At 46.4% G+C, this 16,670-nt stretch overlaps 1 protein-coding gene across 1 annotated transcript in view; it reads left to right on the plus strand.

The window, feature by feature from the left end:
- Window positions 1-13,901, plus strand: part of FBXW10 (F-box and WD repeat domain containing 10) — a 272,397-nt gene extending 258,496 nt beyond the window's left edge. Inside the window, exons 13-14 of the mRNA XM_078650857.1 lie at window positions 8,014-8,211; window positions 12,874-13,901. Coding sequence (XP_078506983.1) covers window positions 8,014-8,211; window positions 12,874-13,739 — 1,064 coding nt within the window. The 3' untranslated portion in view covers window positions 13,740-13,901. The remainder of the gene's footprint in view (window positions 1-8,013; window positions 8,212-12,873) is intronic.
- The last annotated feature ends 2,769 nt before the right edge of the window (window positions 13,902-16,670 follow it).

The raw sequence follows: 16,670 nt of genomic DNA on the forward strand, positions 1-16,670 counted from the left end.
CTATGACTTTTGGACGCCACCAAGAGGTCGTCAATGTATTGCACCAAAACAGACTTTCTAGGTAAGACCAAAGTTTCCAGGCATTTTTTCAAGATCTGATTAAAGATAGAGGGGCTCTCTGTGTACCCCTGGGGGACCCTGTTCCAAACGTACATGTGACTGTTGAAAGCAAATGAGAAAAGAAATTTGCTATCTGGATGCAATGGGATCGAAAAGAATGCGTGACATAGGTCAATCACAGTGAACCATTCAGCATCCCAGGGAATCTGATACAGAATCACAGCTGGGTTTGGGACAATAGGACAGCAAGGAACCACAATTTTGTTTACCTTTCTCAGGTCCTGCACTACTCTGTACTTGCCACTAGGTTTCTTGATTCCAATTATTGGGGAATTACACGGGCTACTCATCACTTCTTGTATGATGTTTGCTTCTAGCAATTTCTGTATCTCAATGGCAACTCCTGCTCTCACTTCGGCACTCATTTTGTAAGGCTTAGTATTGGGGTAGGCTGCATTTTCCTTTATGGCTATTTGTATTGGGTCTACATTGGCCATTAATCCTACATCCTTTCCTGTAAAGTCCCATACTTCTGGCTTTACTGTCTGTTGGAGTTCTTCAGGTAAGTCTTGTATAGTCATTCGCTTAATTTCTGAGTCCGGTCTGACTAACATTAGCTTGTAAATACCATCTTCGTCTGGGGTTTGAATCTCAACGCCCTTTGGTGTGCAAAAGATAGTGCAGTTCATTTTGCACAGCAAATCACGTCCCAGTAAGTTCACTGGACTGGTATCACAGACGACAAATCTGTGCATTTCTTTGAAGTTCCCTATTGATATCTCCATGGGCTCGGTAACGGGGGTACTAATCAATTGATTAGATACACCCACTACTTGGATTGCTTCTCCCGAGAGGGGTAGGTTTGGAACGTCTGCTGTTCTCACAGTAGAACGGGTAGCACCAGTGTCCAATAGAAAGGTGACATCATTTCCATCAACCTTTCCTTCAATGTATGGCCCTGACTGGTCTACCGGCAAGGAGGCGCCAAGTACACACTCCTTGTCCTCCCCTCTCAGGCCCCGTCAGTACTCGTCGTCACAGAAAAAAGTGTCATTCAATAAATATTGCGAAGTTGCTGCATTTCTGTTCTCAGTGCCCCCCCAGATCTCTATATCATCTCCCTGCGGTGATTTTCCCTTAAACGTTGGCTTTGGCGCTCGGGGTATTTGAATCGTTTTTACCTGCTGCTGGGTCTTTCTTGGCTTTTCATTCTGCGTCTGTGGAGTTAAATCAGGGGTTTGGGTATTATCGGACTGTAAATACGGACACTCGTCTCTCCAATGTCCAATTTCCCCGCACTGGTGGCAGGGAAATTTCTTTTTGGCTTCCTCTCTGCTAATTTTTGCTCTGGGCTTTCCTCCACCCCCACCCCCAGGGCCTTGGTTCTGAGTAGTTTTATTTATCTTGTTCAATTGTTTTTCCTGCTGTTCTGCAAGTTTTACTTGAGCCCACATCACTTTCTCCTTCAGGGCCTTTTTCTTTTCTGCCATTTCGTCCTCACAGTACTTTGCGTACCGTAGAACCTCGTCCATTTTCTTGGATTGCCAACAGATTTTGTTATCTTTTATCCACTGACAAATTTCGGGTCTTAAACCGTTTACAAACCTGTAAATGAAATGCGTCATGTCCTTCATTTCGATGTTATCTATACCACTGTACGTTTTGAACACCTGCAACAGCCTTTCATAAAAGGAATGCACAGTCTCGTCCCTTTCCTGCGTGGTTCTATCTATCTTGGTCCAATCAGTTTCCTTTGCGGGCACTTTTAGCTTCAGATGCTGAATTACCTGATCATATTTTTTCATCACTTCCTTAGAGGGTTCTCCTGTTGCTGAGTCCCTCGGGTATTCCTCACTAGGCCAACCTATGGCGATTTTACACTCAGTCCACAGATCTACAGGAACCACTATGTCGAAGAACCCATCCAGGTCCTTCCACAAGCACTTTTGCACTTTTACAAATCTTTCCACCTGCCGGTACCAATCGACGGGCTTCTCTCGTAATTTCGGGAAGTCATTGGTAAAGAACACAATATCCTGTCTGGACCATGGAACATGTACATATTTTCCTCCTGGCACTTCGCGCTTAGGGCATAACTGTTCTGGTTTGTCAACTTCCTTTAGAACGAATTCGGGAGTTACCTGCTTAGACCTGGCCTCATCTTTTTTCCTAGCCCATCTGGCTTTCCATCTTTCGACGTCTCCCCATTTCTGTAACACTGTCAATAGTTTCTTGACCTGTGCCTTTTTCCCTGATATATTCAGGTTTTCCAAATCTTTGTCTGAAAATTCTGCTCTGTATGGTTTCTGCAAGGGTTTCGATTTTGAAATATCTATTCCCATGCTAGCAGCAGTATCTGTCAATTTTTCATGAAGTACTCGGGCATTTCGGGTAAGACTTTTGCAAATAAACAACAGCTCTTCTTCAGAGTAGGTATTTAATCTGTCTAATCCCACATGAGTTGGGTGTCATCAGCGTAGGAGATGACGGTGATGTCTTGTCATAAGATGATGTTGGCGAGCAGTGTCATGTATATGTTGAAAAGCTTGGGGCTGGGGACGATCCCTATGGGACTCTACATATCAATTGGGTTTTCCAAAGAGAAAGGAACAGATCCATTCTAAAGTGGATTCCTGTATGCCAATCTCGTGTAATCTTCTGATGAGAGTGTTATGGGAGACAGTGTCAAAGGCCCCAGAGAGATCGAGCAAGATTATGGCAGCTGTTTCTCCTCAGTCCAGGATGATTTGAATGTCATTGGTGGCCGCGATGAATGCTTTTTTGGTGCTGTGGTTCTTTCTGAATCCTGACTGAGTGTTGTCTAGAAGATGGTGAATTTCGAGGTGGGTTGTAAGTTCTTCTTAATGGCCTTCTCAATCACTTTGGTTAGATAGGGAAGCAGAGAGATTGGTCGGAAGTTGCTCAGTTGATTTGGGTAGGCTGTTGGTTTCTTGAGGAGGGCGCTGATTTCTTCTAGTTTCCATTCATCCGGGAATGTCTATAAAATTCAATCAATCAATCAGTCAATTTGTAAAGCGTGCTACTCACCCGTGAGGGTCTCAAGGCGCTGAGGGGGGGGGGGGCGCTACTGCTCGAATAGCCAGGTCTTGAGGTGTTTCCTGAAGGTGAGATGGTCCTGGGTTAGTCGTAGGTGTGCGGGGAGGGAGTTCCATGTCTTGCCTGCCAGGTAGGAGAACGATCTTCCTCCGGTGGTGGTTCTGCGAATCCGAGGGACGGTGGCGAGGGCGAGGCTGGTGGAGCAGAGCTGGCGGGTGGGACTGTAGAACCAGAGGCAGTTGTTGAGGTATTCGGGGCCCGTGTTGTGGAGCGCTTTGTGTGCGTGGGTGAGCAGCCTGAACGTGATCCTCTTGCTGACGGGGAGCCAGTGCAGGGTTTTCAGGTGGGCAGATATGTGGCTGTGGCGAGGGATGTCGAGGATGAGTCTTGCGGAGGCGTTCTGTATGTGTTGCAGGCGTTTCTGAAGTTTGGCTGTGGTTCCTGCGTACAGGGCGTTTCTGTAGTCCAGTCGGCTGGTGACGAGGGCCTGGGTGACTGTCTTCCTGGTTTCGGTGGGGGTCCACCGGAAGATCTTTCGGAGCATACGCAGGGTGTTGAAGCATGAGGATGAGACTGCGTTGACTTGCTTGGTCATCGTGAGGGAGGAGTCCAGGATGAATCCCAGGTTGCGTGCGTGGTCCGTGGGTATTGGTGCGGTGCTCAGCATCGTGGGCCACCAGGAGTCGTTCCAGGCGGATGGGGATTGTACGAGGATGAGACCTCTGTCTTGTCCGAGTTGAGCTTTAGACAGCTGAGCTTCATCCATTCTGCGACATCTTTCATCCCGTCCTGGAAGTTAGCTTTGGCGGTGAGGGGGTCTTTGGTGAGGGAGAGTATCAGTTGGGTGTCGTCGGCGTAAGAGATGATGTTGATTTTGTGTTTGCGTGCGATGGCGGCGAGGGGGCTCATGTAAATGTTGAAGAGGGTAGGGCTGAGTGAGGAGCCCTGGGGTACGCCGCAGATGATCTTGGTTGCCTCGGAGCGGAAGGGTGGGAGGCGGACTCTCTGGGTTCTGTCGGAGAGGAACAATGTGATCCAGTCCAGGGCCTTTCCTTGGATACCAGTGTTGTAGAGGCGGGTTATTTGGGTGCGGTGGCAGACGGTGTCAAAGGCTGCCGAGAGGTCAAGGAGGATGAGGGCTGCTGTCTCTCCGTTGTCCATCAGGGTCCTGATTTCATTGGTGGCTGCGATGAGGGCGGTCTCGGTGCTGTGGTTGGCTCGGAATCCGGACTGGGATGGGTCGAGCGAGTTGTTTTCTTCGAGGAATGCCGTTAGCTGTTTGTTGACGGTTTTCTCGAAGACTTTAGCCGGGAAGGGGAGGAGAGAGATGGGGCGGAAGTTCTTGAGATTTTTGGGGTCCGCTGTTGGTTTCTTCAGTAGGGCGTTGATTTCTGCGTGTTTCCAGCTTTCAGGGAATGTGCTGACGTGAAGGAGCTGTTAATGACATTCCGGAGGTGGGGTGCGATGATGGTGTCGGCTTTGTTGAAGATATGATGAGGGCCAGGGTCGGAGGGGGAGCCGGAGTGGATGCTGTTCATGACGCGGGTGGTGTCTTCGGTGCTGGTGGGGGTCCATGCGTTGAGGCTGGGGGTGGGGGTCGCTGGTTTGGTGGTTGGAGGTGGGGTCTGGGGTCCGAAGCTGTCGTGTCTGTCTGTGATCTTGCGGTGGAAGAATGTGGCGAGGGAGTTGCAGAGGTCTTGGGACGGTGAGATGTTGTTGTTGCTGGCGCTGGGATTGGAGAGCTCTTTGACGATGACAAAGAGTTCCTTGCTGTTGTGGGCGGTGTTGTCCAGCCGCTCTTTGAACGATGTCCTTTTGGTGGTGCGGATCATCTGGTGGTATTCGCGGGTGGCGTTTTTGAGAGTAGTCATGTTTTCTTGTGTCCGCTTGTCCGCCAGGCTTTTTCGAGGGATCGGCATGATGTCTTTGCGATTTTGAGGGTGTCTGTGAACCATGCGGTTTTTCTGTTGCTAGTCATGCCTGGGGTTTTTTTCAGAGCATCGAGGTCGTCGGCGCAGTTGGTGATCCACTGTGCGAGGTTGTGCGCTGCGTCGTTGGTGTCGGGGGTGTCGGCAGGTTGGTTCTGGCTCAGCGATGTGGTCAGTTGGTCTGTGGTGAATTTGCTCCAGCATCTGCGGGGGATCTGTTGTGTCTGGTGGTGGGAGGTGGTCTTTTTGAAGGTGAAGTGGATGCAGCTGTGGTCGGTCCAGTGTAGTCCGGAGGAGTGGCTGAAGGAGACGTGGTTGAAGATGGGGTCGAGTGTGTGGCCGGCGAGGTGGGTGAGCGTGTCCACCAGTTGCTTGAGTCCGAGGTTGTTGAGGGTGTCGAGCAGGGTGGTGGTGTTGCTGTCGTTGTTTTTCTCCAGGTGGAAGTTCAGGTCCCCTAGGAGGATGTACTCTGGAGAGGCTAGGGCGTGCGGGCTGATGAAGTCGGCGATGGTCTCGCTGAATTGTGTTCGTGGGCCCGGGGGTCTGTAGATGAGGGTTCCTCTAAGGGTGGTCTGGGGGTCGATGTGGATCTGGAAGTGTAGGTGTTCGGCGGCGGTGAGTGTGTCTTCGGCGTTGGTCGTGACGCTGATGGTGTTCTTGTAGATGATGGTGACTCCTCCTCCAGTTTTGTTGACGCGGTCCTTCCGGGTGATTTTGTAGCCGTCCGGGATGGCTATGGCGATGTCGGGGGCTGAGGAGGCGTTCATCCAGGTTTCCGTGAGGAAGGCGACGTCTGGTGCTGTGGTATCTAGGAGCTCCCAGAGTTCGACGGTGTGTTTGTGGATGGAGCGGGTGTTGAGTAGGATGCACTTGAGGTGGTTGTTGTTGTCGTTGCTGTGTTCGGTGGTTGGGGTGCAGGTTTGGAGGCAGGTGAATTTGCAGGCTTGGCAGGTGAAGGGTCCATGGGTGCGCTTCGGGGTGGCTTGGTAGCAGGTGGGTGGTCATCCGGTATTGAGTGCGTTGAGGGCGGCGGAGTCCTATCTCGGTCGGGTAGCTTGGCTTCGGCGGGGGCCAGGGGTTCTGGCGCTGGGCGCGGTCCAGGCGCGGATGGGCGCAGACGGGCTTGCCTTAGGCGTGCCCGTCCACTGCGCGGCCGCTTCGCGGTCTCCATAAGAGGGAAACTGGGAGGGAGGAGCAGCTGGGTGACGGGAGTGGGGTGGCGAATGGGCTTGGAAGGGGCGGGGCCGCAGGGAGGCAGCGGCGGGAAAGTGCAGGAGGGAGGGAGGAGCGGCATGGGGAGAGAGCGAGCGCTGGATCAGCGCTGAGGCAGGCAGTGGGCAGCAGCAGGCAGCAGCGGCGTGGGGGCGACCTAGCCTGAGGGCAGGGTCAGAGGTCACTCCCTGCGTCGCCGCGCGGTCCCCTTAAGAGGGAAAGCGGGAGTGAGGAGCAGCTGGGCGGCGGGAGCGGGGCGGCGAATGGGCTTGGAGGGGGCGGGCCGCAGGGAGGCAGCGGCGGGAAAGTGCGGGAGGGCGGGAGGAGCGGCAGGGGGAGAGAGCAAGCGCTGGATCAGCGCTGAGGTAGGCAGTGGGCAGTGGGCAGCAGCAGGCAGCAGCGGCGTGGGGGCGACCTAGCCTGAGGGCAGGGTCAGAGGTCGCTCCCTGCGTCGCCGCGCGGTCCCCTTAAGAGGGAAACCGGGAGGGAGGAGCAGCTGGGTGGCGGGAGCGCGGCGGCGAATGGGCTTGTAGGGGGCGTGCCGCAGGGAGGCGGCGGCGGGAAAGTGCGGGAGGTCGGGAGGAGCGGCAGAGTGAGAGAGCGAGCGCTGGATCAGCGCTGAGGCAGGCAGTGGGCAGCAGCAGGCAGCAGCAGCGTGGGGGCGACCTAGCCTGAGGGCAGGGTCAGAGGTCGTTACCTGCATCGACGCGCGGTCCCCTTAATAGGGAAACTGGGAGGGAGGAGCAGCTGGGTGTCGGAAGCGGGGCGGCGAATGGGCTTGGAGGGGGCGGGGCCGCAGGGAGGCAGCGGCGGGAAAGTGCGGGAGGGTGGGAGGAGCGGCAGGGGGAGAGAGCGAGCGCTGGATCAGCGCTGAGGCAGGCAGTGGGCAGCAGCAGGCATCACTGTATAGTATGGACTAATGCACAATGTCACCTATCACTCAATTGAACTTCAGCTAGGCTCAATCATTTTCCTTTGTTCTTGTTTGTTCGGGTTACATGGTATTTTTCAGAAATACCTGTGGCAAGGTAACCAACTACAATGTGTGATGCCTAGCAAAGCTTCTATCTTATCCCATGCTCTTACCACCTGTATTTTTATATGTGATTGTAATATTTGCGTGCAACATTATTTATAAGCGGTATTCTTTTTATAGTACACCAAAACAATATCTCACTGGGTAAAAAATGTGTTCACAGACCCTGGGATCCCACAAAACTCTAATGCATTAGGTAATTATTGGAGATGGTACGCCATAGAGGTGAGGGTGACATAAGACATACATGCTAGGAAACTGTCTTGTTTGTGACACACTTTTCCATTGTGAATTGGAGGATTGATTTCTATTTCAGCAGGATTAGATTGTCTTGTGGCTCAGTGGATTAAAGTGTCCACTGTAGGGGTCTGTGTTTGACTTTAGTGTCGCAGGTTTGAATCCCGGTGGATCCACTCCTCCTTTTGAGGTCAATAAAATTAAGTAACATAGAGGTGGGTAATAAACATCTGTCATTCCATGCTAAGAGACCATTCAGAGGGAACATGCAATTAAGTTTATGTTATTCTGTTGGCGGGGGGGGGGTAATACCAGAAAGAACGCTAATACTACTTAATTGTAGTAGTGTAGTGGTGGAGTCAGGTTCCCAGTTCATAAAATGATTTATCAAAATGCAGAGTCACACTTTTTGTAGCGCATTCAAGCCCTCGTCTTCTTGTTCAACTGCTGAACCCACATTAACCTCTTCTCTCACCCCCACAGAGCGACAGTTAGAGTCCCAGAAGCCAGCCTCCTGGCCACAAATCCAAAGCTTCCGTAGGAGCTCTGCCTACATCGACCTACAGCCGGAGTTCTACAAGAAGCCTCCTTCTGCCAAAAAGCCAGCCTCTGCCCACCCTGGCAGCTCAGCATGCAACAGCCGGATGAGTGTCTCTCATTTGAAATTGAAGGTAGACTCTGGTAAGTTAATTCAGTGGTTTTGAACTGGTATCTAACACAGGCAGAGTGCTAGTTTCACAAAAGGTTTTATTTTCAAATGTGGATATTGCAAATGTGACCAAATATTACAAAAATTCAATATTGTGTGCACTTTTGAGTTAATGAGGTAGTTTTTGTGCCTATTTTCAACAATAACCCTAGATGATCACCCCAGACACACACACTTTATGAAGGCGATATGCAAAAAACTGTGCCTAAAAAATAGAAGTCCAGATTCACTCTATCAGAGATTGGATCACAGAAATCATGAATTTATCAGTAATTGAGAACATGAATTTCAAAATGATAGGAAAAGGAAACTTATTTATTTATTTATATTTTTCCTGTAGCGTCACTGTACCAAAACAGAATTAGAGTGCCTTACACAGAACATTCAAGGCAATCCAAAGACAGCGAAGTAAGAAGCTGGAGAGAGGGGGATCGGAGATGGGGAACCACTTTATCGGACAGAGGGTTAATCAAAGTTCAGTGGGGATGAGAAGAGTTAAAATCGACGTCAAGGAAAGACAGTAGCGAGCAGGTGCCCCAGGCATAGTGTTCTTTAAAGAGGAAACTAGGTGAGAAGGAAGTAACACACAATTTCTGTTTCTTTATGTAGACATGTGCAACCATCATCCCTAGTGTAACTTGGAAAGGTGGGTCGTCAGTCCTTCCCTGAAAGCTAGGAAGTCAGGTAATGTTCTTAGTTTTACTTTTAGAGAGTTCCAAATGCTTACGGAGGAGTTAATAAACGACTGAGTCAGTGCCTGCGGCTTTTAAAATCTTGGTGTTTCCAGGTGATATGAAATGATTTTTTACATTTCGGCATCTGACATGAGAATGTTAATGTTACATGAATAAAATGTATCTAATGTGCTTGAAAAGAGTACAACACGTATAGTAAAAGAGACAGATCTAAGATTGCTAAACTGGCATTAATTAGGAGAGTTGTGATCTGTAAGGTGGACGGCATACGAGATATGCCAGGAGCAGAGGTTCCTCGAACTGCAATATGAGGATGTCCCAGAGATGGCTTTAGTGCTCTTACTTGGTCAAAGGACTATAACTAACCTGACAGCTGAGGTACATGGCAGGGTCTAGCTTCTGCCAATGAGGCTTCTTCTAGCCACATCAGGTTAACAGGCCCAAATTGGCTTACCTTTGATTTGCATGTGGCATGGATGAGCTTCCATCCGCCACAAGCAGGATGAGCACGAAGCGTTTATAGAGAGAGGCATGAATGATGCCTAAAACAAGGTGTCCTTAGTAGTACTGAACATATATATAAGAAATTGGGTCTCTAGTTGGCAGAGGTATGCACCCTGTCCAAGTAGGGATCAGAATCCTAGTCAGAGTAAGTCACAACACAACCTAAATTATCCTGTGTTCACCCTCTGGTAGCTTGGCACAGAGTAGTCAGGCTTAATTTAGAAGGCAATGTGTAAAGTATTTGTGCAATAACTCATACAGTAAGACAGTAAAAACACCACACAAAAACTCCTCAACAGGGTAGAACAATAGATTATGATTTTATAAATAAAATAAGACCAAAATGGCAAGTATCCAATAAGTAGATCCTGAAATATGCAAGTTTAAAGATTTAGGTGAAAATATTGCATATAAGTGCAAAGCACCAACTGTGGTGATCCGGTCGCGCTTGACCGGGATAAAGTCACAAAATCAGGTCGACCCCGATGGAGCCAGGCTAGCTATAGGGACCCACTTGGGTCTGCTGAACACAATACCGTAAATCCTGTGCGTTGCTTTGCGTGGCTTCGCGTCGTCCAGTATTGGTTCTGAGAAGCTGTGTGGTGAGGCTTTGCGGGGCTTGGCATCACTGTGCGTTGGTTCAGGGGAGCTGTGTGGCGCAGCTTTGTAGAGTTTGGTGTTGGTTCGCGTCAATCCAAGAGAGCTGTGCGGCAAGGCTTTGCAGGGCTTTGTGCTGCCCAGCGTTGATTCCGGTGACTCGGGCAGCTGTGCGGCGAGGCTGTGCTGGGCTTGCATTGCTTCACGCTGGCTCCGATGAGGACCACAGAAAGTAGTGCACCTTATGCCCACTTCCAAGGGTCTAGATCTGGGGTGGCACTACGTGGCATGACAGACTCACAGCTTGCAAAGTCCAGATTCAGATGCAGGTGGTTCAACTCTTTGATATCTCTGAGTCTTGGGCACTGGAGGCCCAAGTGATACAGGTCCAGTCCTTCTCACCCAGGCAGGGGAACAGCAGGGAGCAGGGCAGCTCATCAAGGCAAGAACACAGCAAGGCAGAGTTTCAGCAGAGTGGCAGATCTTTCAGCATCACAGCAGTTCTTTTCCGTGGCAGAGTAGTCACAGATCCAGGAGTGTACTGTCTTGTTAGGGTCAACGACCCGGTGCTTATATCCAGATGTGCCGCTGAAGTGGGGGAGACTTGAAGGAGTGCCTTGAAGTGCACCAGTATCCATTTCAACCCAATCTTGTCTGGCAGGCTCTCTGTGCGGGGTAATCAATCCTTTGTGTGGGGTCAGGCCACTACCCTTTGAAGTGTAAGTGTGAGCCTCATCCTCCCTTACTGCCCAGGAAGGGCCATCAGAATGCAGATGTATGTAGATGGGTACTCAGCTGCACCCAGTCTTTCTGTGTTTGTTGCTGTCTGGAGGGAATGCACAAAAGGTGTCACCCAGCCCAGACATGTATTCGAGATAGGTTGCAAGGCACTCAGAGTAGTAAGAGTGGAAAAATGTCCACTTTCTAAAACAGTAATGTTAAAACTGACATAACCAGTACAGAGGATTTATCATTACCATTCCAAAGATATGAAACATGATGCATCTACTCCTTTCTAATCAGGAATTACAGTTTAAAGGTATTTAAGGGATTGCCAATATTAGCCTATGAGAGGAGTTGGCCTCACGGTAGTGAAAAACGAATTTAGCTGTGTGTCACTATCAGGACATGAAAAATATAAAAGTGCATGTCCTACCTTATAGTTAGTTATACAGCACCCTGCCCAATGGACTACTCAAGGCCTAACTTAGGGGTGACGTATGTGTAATGAAAGAGGAGTTTAGTGCTTGGAAAGGGATTTTAAATGCCAAGTCGAGGTGGCAGTAAACTGCATGCACATGCCCTGCAATGGCAGTCCCGAGACAGGGGCAACTTGCTACTTAGGTGGGTGGCACAATCAGTACTGCAGCCCCCTAAGAGCATTTAGTTTACAGGCCCTGGGCACATGTAGTGCACTTTACTAGAAACGTATAAGTAAATTAAATATGCTAATTGGGTATGAGCCAATGTTACCATGTTTAGGTGAGAGAGCACAAGCACTTTAGCACTGGTCAGTAGTGGTAAAGTGTGCAGAGTTCTAAAGCCAGCAAAAACAACTACTGAAAAATGAAGGGAGGCAGGCAAAAAATGGTGTCAAGTCTAACATTATCCCTAATAGAGTATGAATAGTTCTCTGGGAAATTGAAACCAGCTAGATGAGACTAGATTGGCTAACTGCAACTTGCTTGGGGTGTTCTTTCTGAGAATAGGACTGACTAGTATGAAAATGTAAAGCACAATATAAGTTAAGTATAATGAGATGCAACTCACTGATAATCTGCACATCTGGCCTTCATGCTAGGGTGGACATACTCGTATCTGCATTATGTGTGGGAATGTGACTTTGTGTTACTAGTGGGATAGGAGCAACATAGCTGTTGGCTATGTGCAATACATGCACACAACAGTGAAAGAAGTTGACCTACGCCTTATTGACCCACAGAGGAGACCAAGGCAGCAAAATAACTATTTCCTTGATCCCCACTCAGGCCTTCAAGCCAGCTTTTACTCAAAGCATCTATAAAGTTCAATAATGGCAATTTCTGACAGAGTGATGTCAACCAAACATTAACACAGCATAAGATCAGAAAGAACATAACATTATGGCATATATGTCTCTGTTGGATGGGTGTGAAATATTCTGTCTAATGTGTTCTTTTGGGTAATGGGCTTGCTTTCTCTTAGTTACTAATGTGACCAATGATTGTACTTTTGCATTTAAAAAATGACATTGGGTCTTTGGTGAGACTGTTTTTTTCCAAGTAAGTGATGTTCTCAGAGTTTTTATATGTGAGGTTGAATAGCATTGTGATAAGTGAATAAAAAGAATTGTGGTTGTGTTAGTACTCATAATGTGAATTTCAGCGTTTTTTGGGGTTTCAGTCAGTGCTATAATGTTACTTCAACTGATTTCTTTTCAGTGTTTTCTTTCAAACGTAAAATAGTAATGAGCTTGATAGAGAACCATACAATATTTTCAGTTTATAATGCAACACATGCACACACACTCGTTTTCTCTTTCTCCTTACTTGGACTCTCTTTTTTTCTCTCTCCCTCAGTTTTTTATACATTCAAGGAAACATAACTTGAAGCCCGATTTGTACGAAAAATTGCAAAGATGTCTGATTATATTCACAAATTTACTAATTGCTATGTTCTGCCTGGAAAATTCAAAAATTGCAATTATAGTTTTCTGAATTATTACTAATCTCATTTTTGTGTGCAATGTGTACAATCGCAAAATAGAGAACCAGAAAACAACAACCAAGTAACATTACTGAAATATTCAAAGACGACATTGTATATGCAAGGATGTTAATGTGTTCTTTTCTCATGCAGATGGAGAATCTAGATGCTCTACATCTGGACCTAAGTCGGCTCTCTTACTCAGTGAAGAAGCAGCTTTGAAACGTATGCAACAGCGAGGTCCTCACAATCCAATGAGTCCTGACCGCATCCTCCTAACCATTGGCACGTTGCATCACTCTCGGGGACCCGACCAGGTGGGCTCTAACATGGAACACAATGCAGCTGTTCGTGATGCCTGGGGGATGCCACTTATCTTTCAGCACTACATGAGGGAGCTGCCAAAGGCCAAAAGTGTGGGACAGGAGAAGATGGATCAGCTGGCAAAAATAAAACCTGCCTGTGCCACCCTGGGACTGCAGACTAAAAGTACCCCATTCGAAATCAAGACATTTAGCTTGAATTTGAAGCACTCTTTTCATGGTTCAGATGTGCCATCCTCTATTCCTGTGCCCACCCTTCTGCGTTCAAGATCCTGCTGTACTTATCGAGAGCGGAGCCTGGTGACCATTCATCAGAAAAGACCAGCTTCAACTGGGGAAGGTGGTGTGAGGCCAGCAAGTGACCCCACTGACTTAGGGCCTTTTCAGCCTGTTCGCATGGTGATGGGGGCATCTAGGAAAGACTTGCCCGCAAAGAGGGAAAGACCACACAACCTTGTGCCAGCGAACCCTTTCCGTGAAAACTGTGGCTTCAAACTTATGACCGTGAAACAACTCCAGGAGTACCAGGATGAGAGAGCCTCAGAATATCTAAAATCCCAATGTAAGGCTCTAGCCACTGATGAGAAAAAAAGCAAGAAGGCTTGGCTCATGAAAGTCAAAGGATTACCCCTTGAAGAATTTTTGAATGAGGGCAAGGTAGCAGCTCCTGAGCTTGGTACAAATGTCTTCATTTGATTAAAGATTATTTGGCAGAAAGTGTCTTAAAATATGAGTTATTCTTTTACAGTTATCACTTCCAAGCCAGAACAGGTAATCTACCTGAGCCTGCTAAGAGACCTTTGACTGTGATGCTTCAGGTAAAATTTTGGCCAATGTGTTACTCCGTCACAAATGTGACATATATCCCATCCGTTAAAAGGGCTATTGGATATAAATTGTAACACGGCTGACAGGATATCTATCAGGTTTGTGACAGAGTAACCCGTCCTCTGAACACCAAATCAGGCCCTGAGTATCTATCTGCCAAACTTTAAAATCCCAACAACTCCACAGTCTGCAGCACGTACACATTGTTTAGTTTATTTGTTTTGATATAGCTTTCAAACCTGTATATGAGTGTTTAGTGGAATCTCGGGATTGGGGGAGGTTGGTGAAGTATAAATCATTTCTTCACTAGTGATAGCAAATGGAGAGGTGCACCGGTAAGGGTCCAATAAAGAATCCAATATGGGTAATCAACCACCAAATGTTTATTTTTCTTCTTAAAACCAAATATAAAACAGAGTTCAGCCAACGCGTTTCGTTCCAAATGAATTAAGAACTTCATTAGGACTTAGTAATGTAGAGCGCTAATATATCCCGATATATATAGAATGAATACATGTAATTCTAATCGACTTACTGGTACTATGCGACTGAGCACATGGACACTTATTTACGTTTCTGTGGCGGTTATTCATTATCATATATTATGACCACGTGACCGTGAAGATTGATGACACAGTTCAAATTGGTTTCTAGACATACCGTTTAACATTCAATGGAATTACATTTATTCATTCTAAATATATTGTGATATATAAGTGCTCTACATTATTATGCCCTAATAAGAAATAATAAACATTTGGTGTTTAATTACACATATTAGATTCTTTAATGGACCCTTACCGGTGCACCTCTCCATTTGCTATCATTCTTCTATACTTCTGGTCGGTGGCACCAAACAACGGCAGGTACCGGATGAGTAATGCACAGAGCTTTCCTATTTTTGAATACTGTATGAACTAGGTGCTTTCCTTTCAGTCCGTCGTTGTTTCAAGTGTTTGTGTTTAATTTCTTAGCTAGTATATGTTTTATAGAGAACAACATTGTACAACAGGTTAGACAAAATTATCTGTAAAGGAAAGACAAATTAATTATTTATTGCATAGACGCACAAGAAAGCTCTATTCTCTCTACCCCATGGTAAAATAGATGGCAAACAATATGCAGTGTTGCATGCAGCAGAAAACAAGCCCTTGTGTATCCGTTTTCATGAGAGAAGTGTGCCTTGTGTATTCAACTAGCATATATACAATAAGAGACTCTGGAAGCACAGTTTTCCATTAATAAACAGCCCAACAGAAGAGTATAGCACATTTGTATATATTCTGTATGCGTCCCATTAGGCGTTATGACAGAATTTAAGACATCAGACCTTAAAAACAGATGAAAATTATTTTGAGATGTTCTTGAGTGTGAGTCTCTAATGTAAACATGAACTAGTGTGAACAGAGGAAAACATGTTTTGTTCCCTCCAGCAAACAAGGCTTTTCCCCCACCCTATCAAATGAACAAGCTTTAACTACTGTTAACTTTTTAAATGCCTAAATACAGCAGTAAATAGCAGAAAGGTAACACATTACCTTTTGCAAAATCTCTGTCACTACGTAGCATTCCGCATGCTGACTTTATAAGTTAAAGGCTGAGAGTTTTTTTTTTAACGTCTGCACATTTTTGGTGAATTATGTGGTAGTTGCATCAAATCTGTATTTACAATGAAAAAGCTGCAGTTATGGAATTGCAGTTTTCCTGTGACCCTGGTTGTTAGCATTGGGGAATATTTTTCACAGTCTATATGGCTTGCCATGGCTCTGCTACTGCTGTTAACGTAAAAAGGCCGCAAGTTCATGATTTTTGTCCATTTACTCCTTATCCCCTTTCCTCTAAGGAGTCCTTTCTACTATCGTAAATAGGGCGTTGAGGAGGATATTGGGATTCCACGATATCATTGAAGTTTATCTGTTGTGATTATGATTTTGGGAAAGGTATTACCATTTAAAATGTTGTCACTTATTTGGCTTCTAGCCACTGTAATCTTGTGACAGTCACGTTATGCGATCAGATTGTGCATTCATGCCTGGTGGCCTTTGGCTCATCTAAAAGCTGCTTTTGAGGAATTCTTTAGCTTCATTAAGTCATTTGTGTAATTTTTGTGAAATATCTTAAGTTTTTTTGCCTGATTCATTTGTGTTTTCGTATTTAGTTTGGAGTCAGTGTGTAAATGTAATGTTTTTTGGGAGTGCTACCCGGTGTGAAGGGTATGCAATCCAACTGTTATTTGGGTATATTGTTCATAGTGCATACTAATAGTTCCATCTTGTCAATGTTGAGGGTAAGTGAGTTTGCACAAATCCAATGTTATGGTCAGCAATTTCTTTTTTTGAGGATGTTGATGATTATTTATTGGTCTGGTGGTGGTGGTGATGAACAAGTGCTTGATGTAATATAGATGTAATGAAAGTAGTAAATATTGCAGGCAATTAAAAACTAGAATACATTGTATGGAGAAGATATGTTATAGCAAAAGACGGTACAAGTATTCCAACAAAAGCTTTATCTACTGCTGATAACATAAGCATGAACACATCTAACTGTATCTCAACTTCTGCTTAGGACTTCCCTAAAAGCATATGCCAACCAATCACTGGCAATACATTGTGTCCAACTGTTTAACTCAATGATCTATTTATGCCTGCAACAAATCTTAAAATCATCCTCTCCCATTTGCTGCAATCTCCCCACCTACACTCTGTTCATAATTAGGCACTTACCTCACCATTTGGTACTTTTCTTTGAGTTGCATACTTAGTCATCTTTACTTCATGAGGGCCATAATTATCTTAC

This window comes from Lissotriton helveticus, chromosome 7, assembly GCF_964261635.1.
Source record: "Lissotriton helveticus chromosome 7, aLisHel1.1, whole genome shotgun sequence".
Taxonomy (NCBI): Eukaryota; Metazoa; Chordata; class Amphibia; order Caudata; family Salamandridae; genus Lissotriton; species Lissotriton helveticus.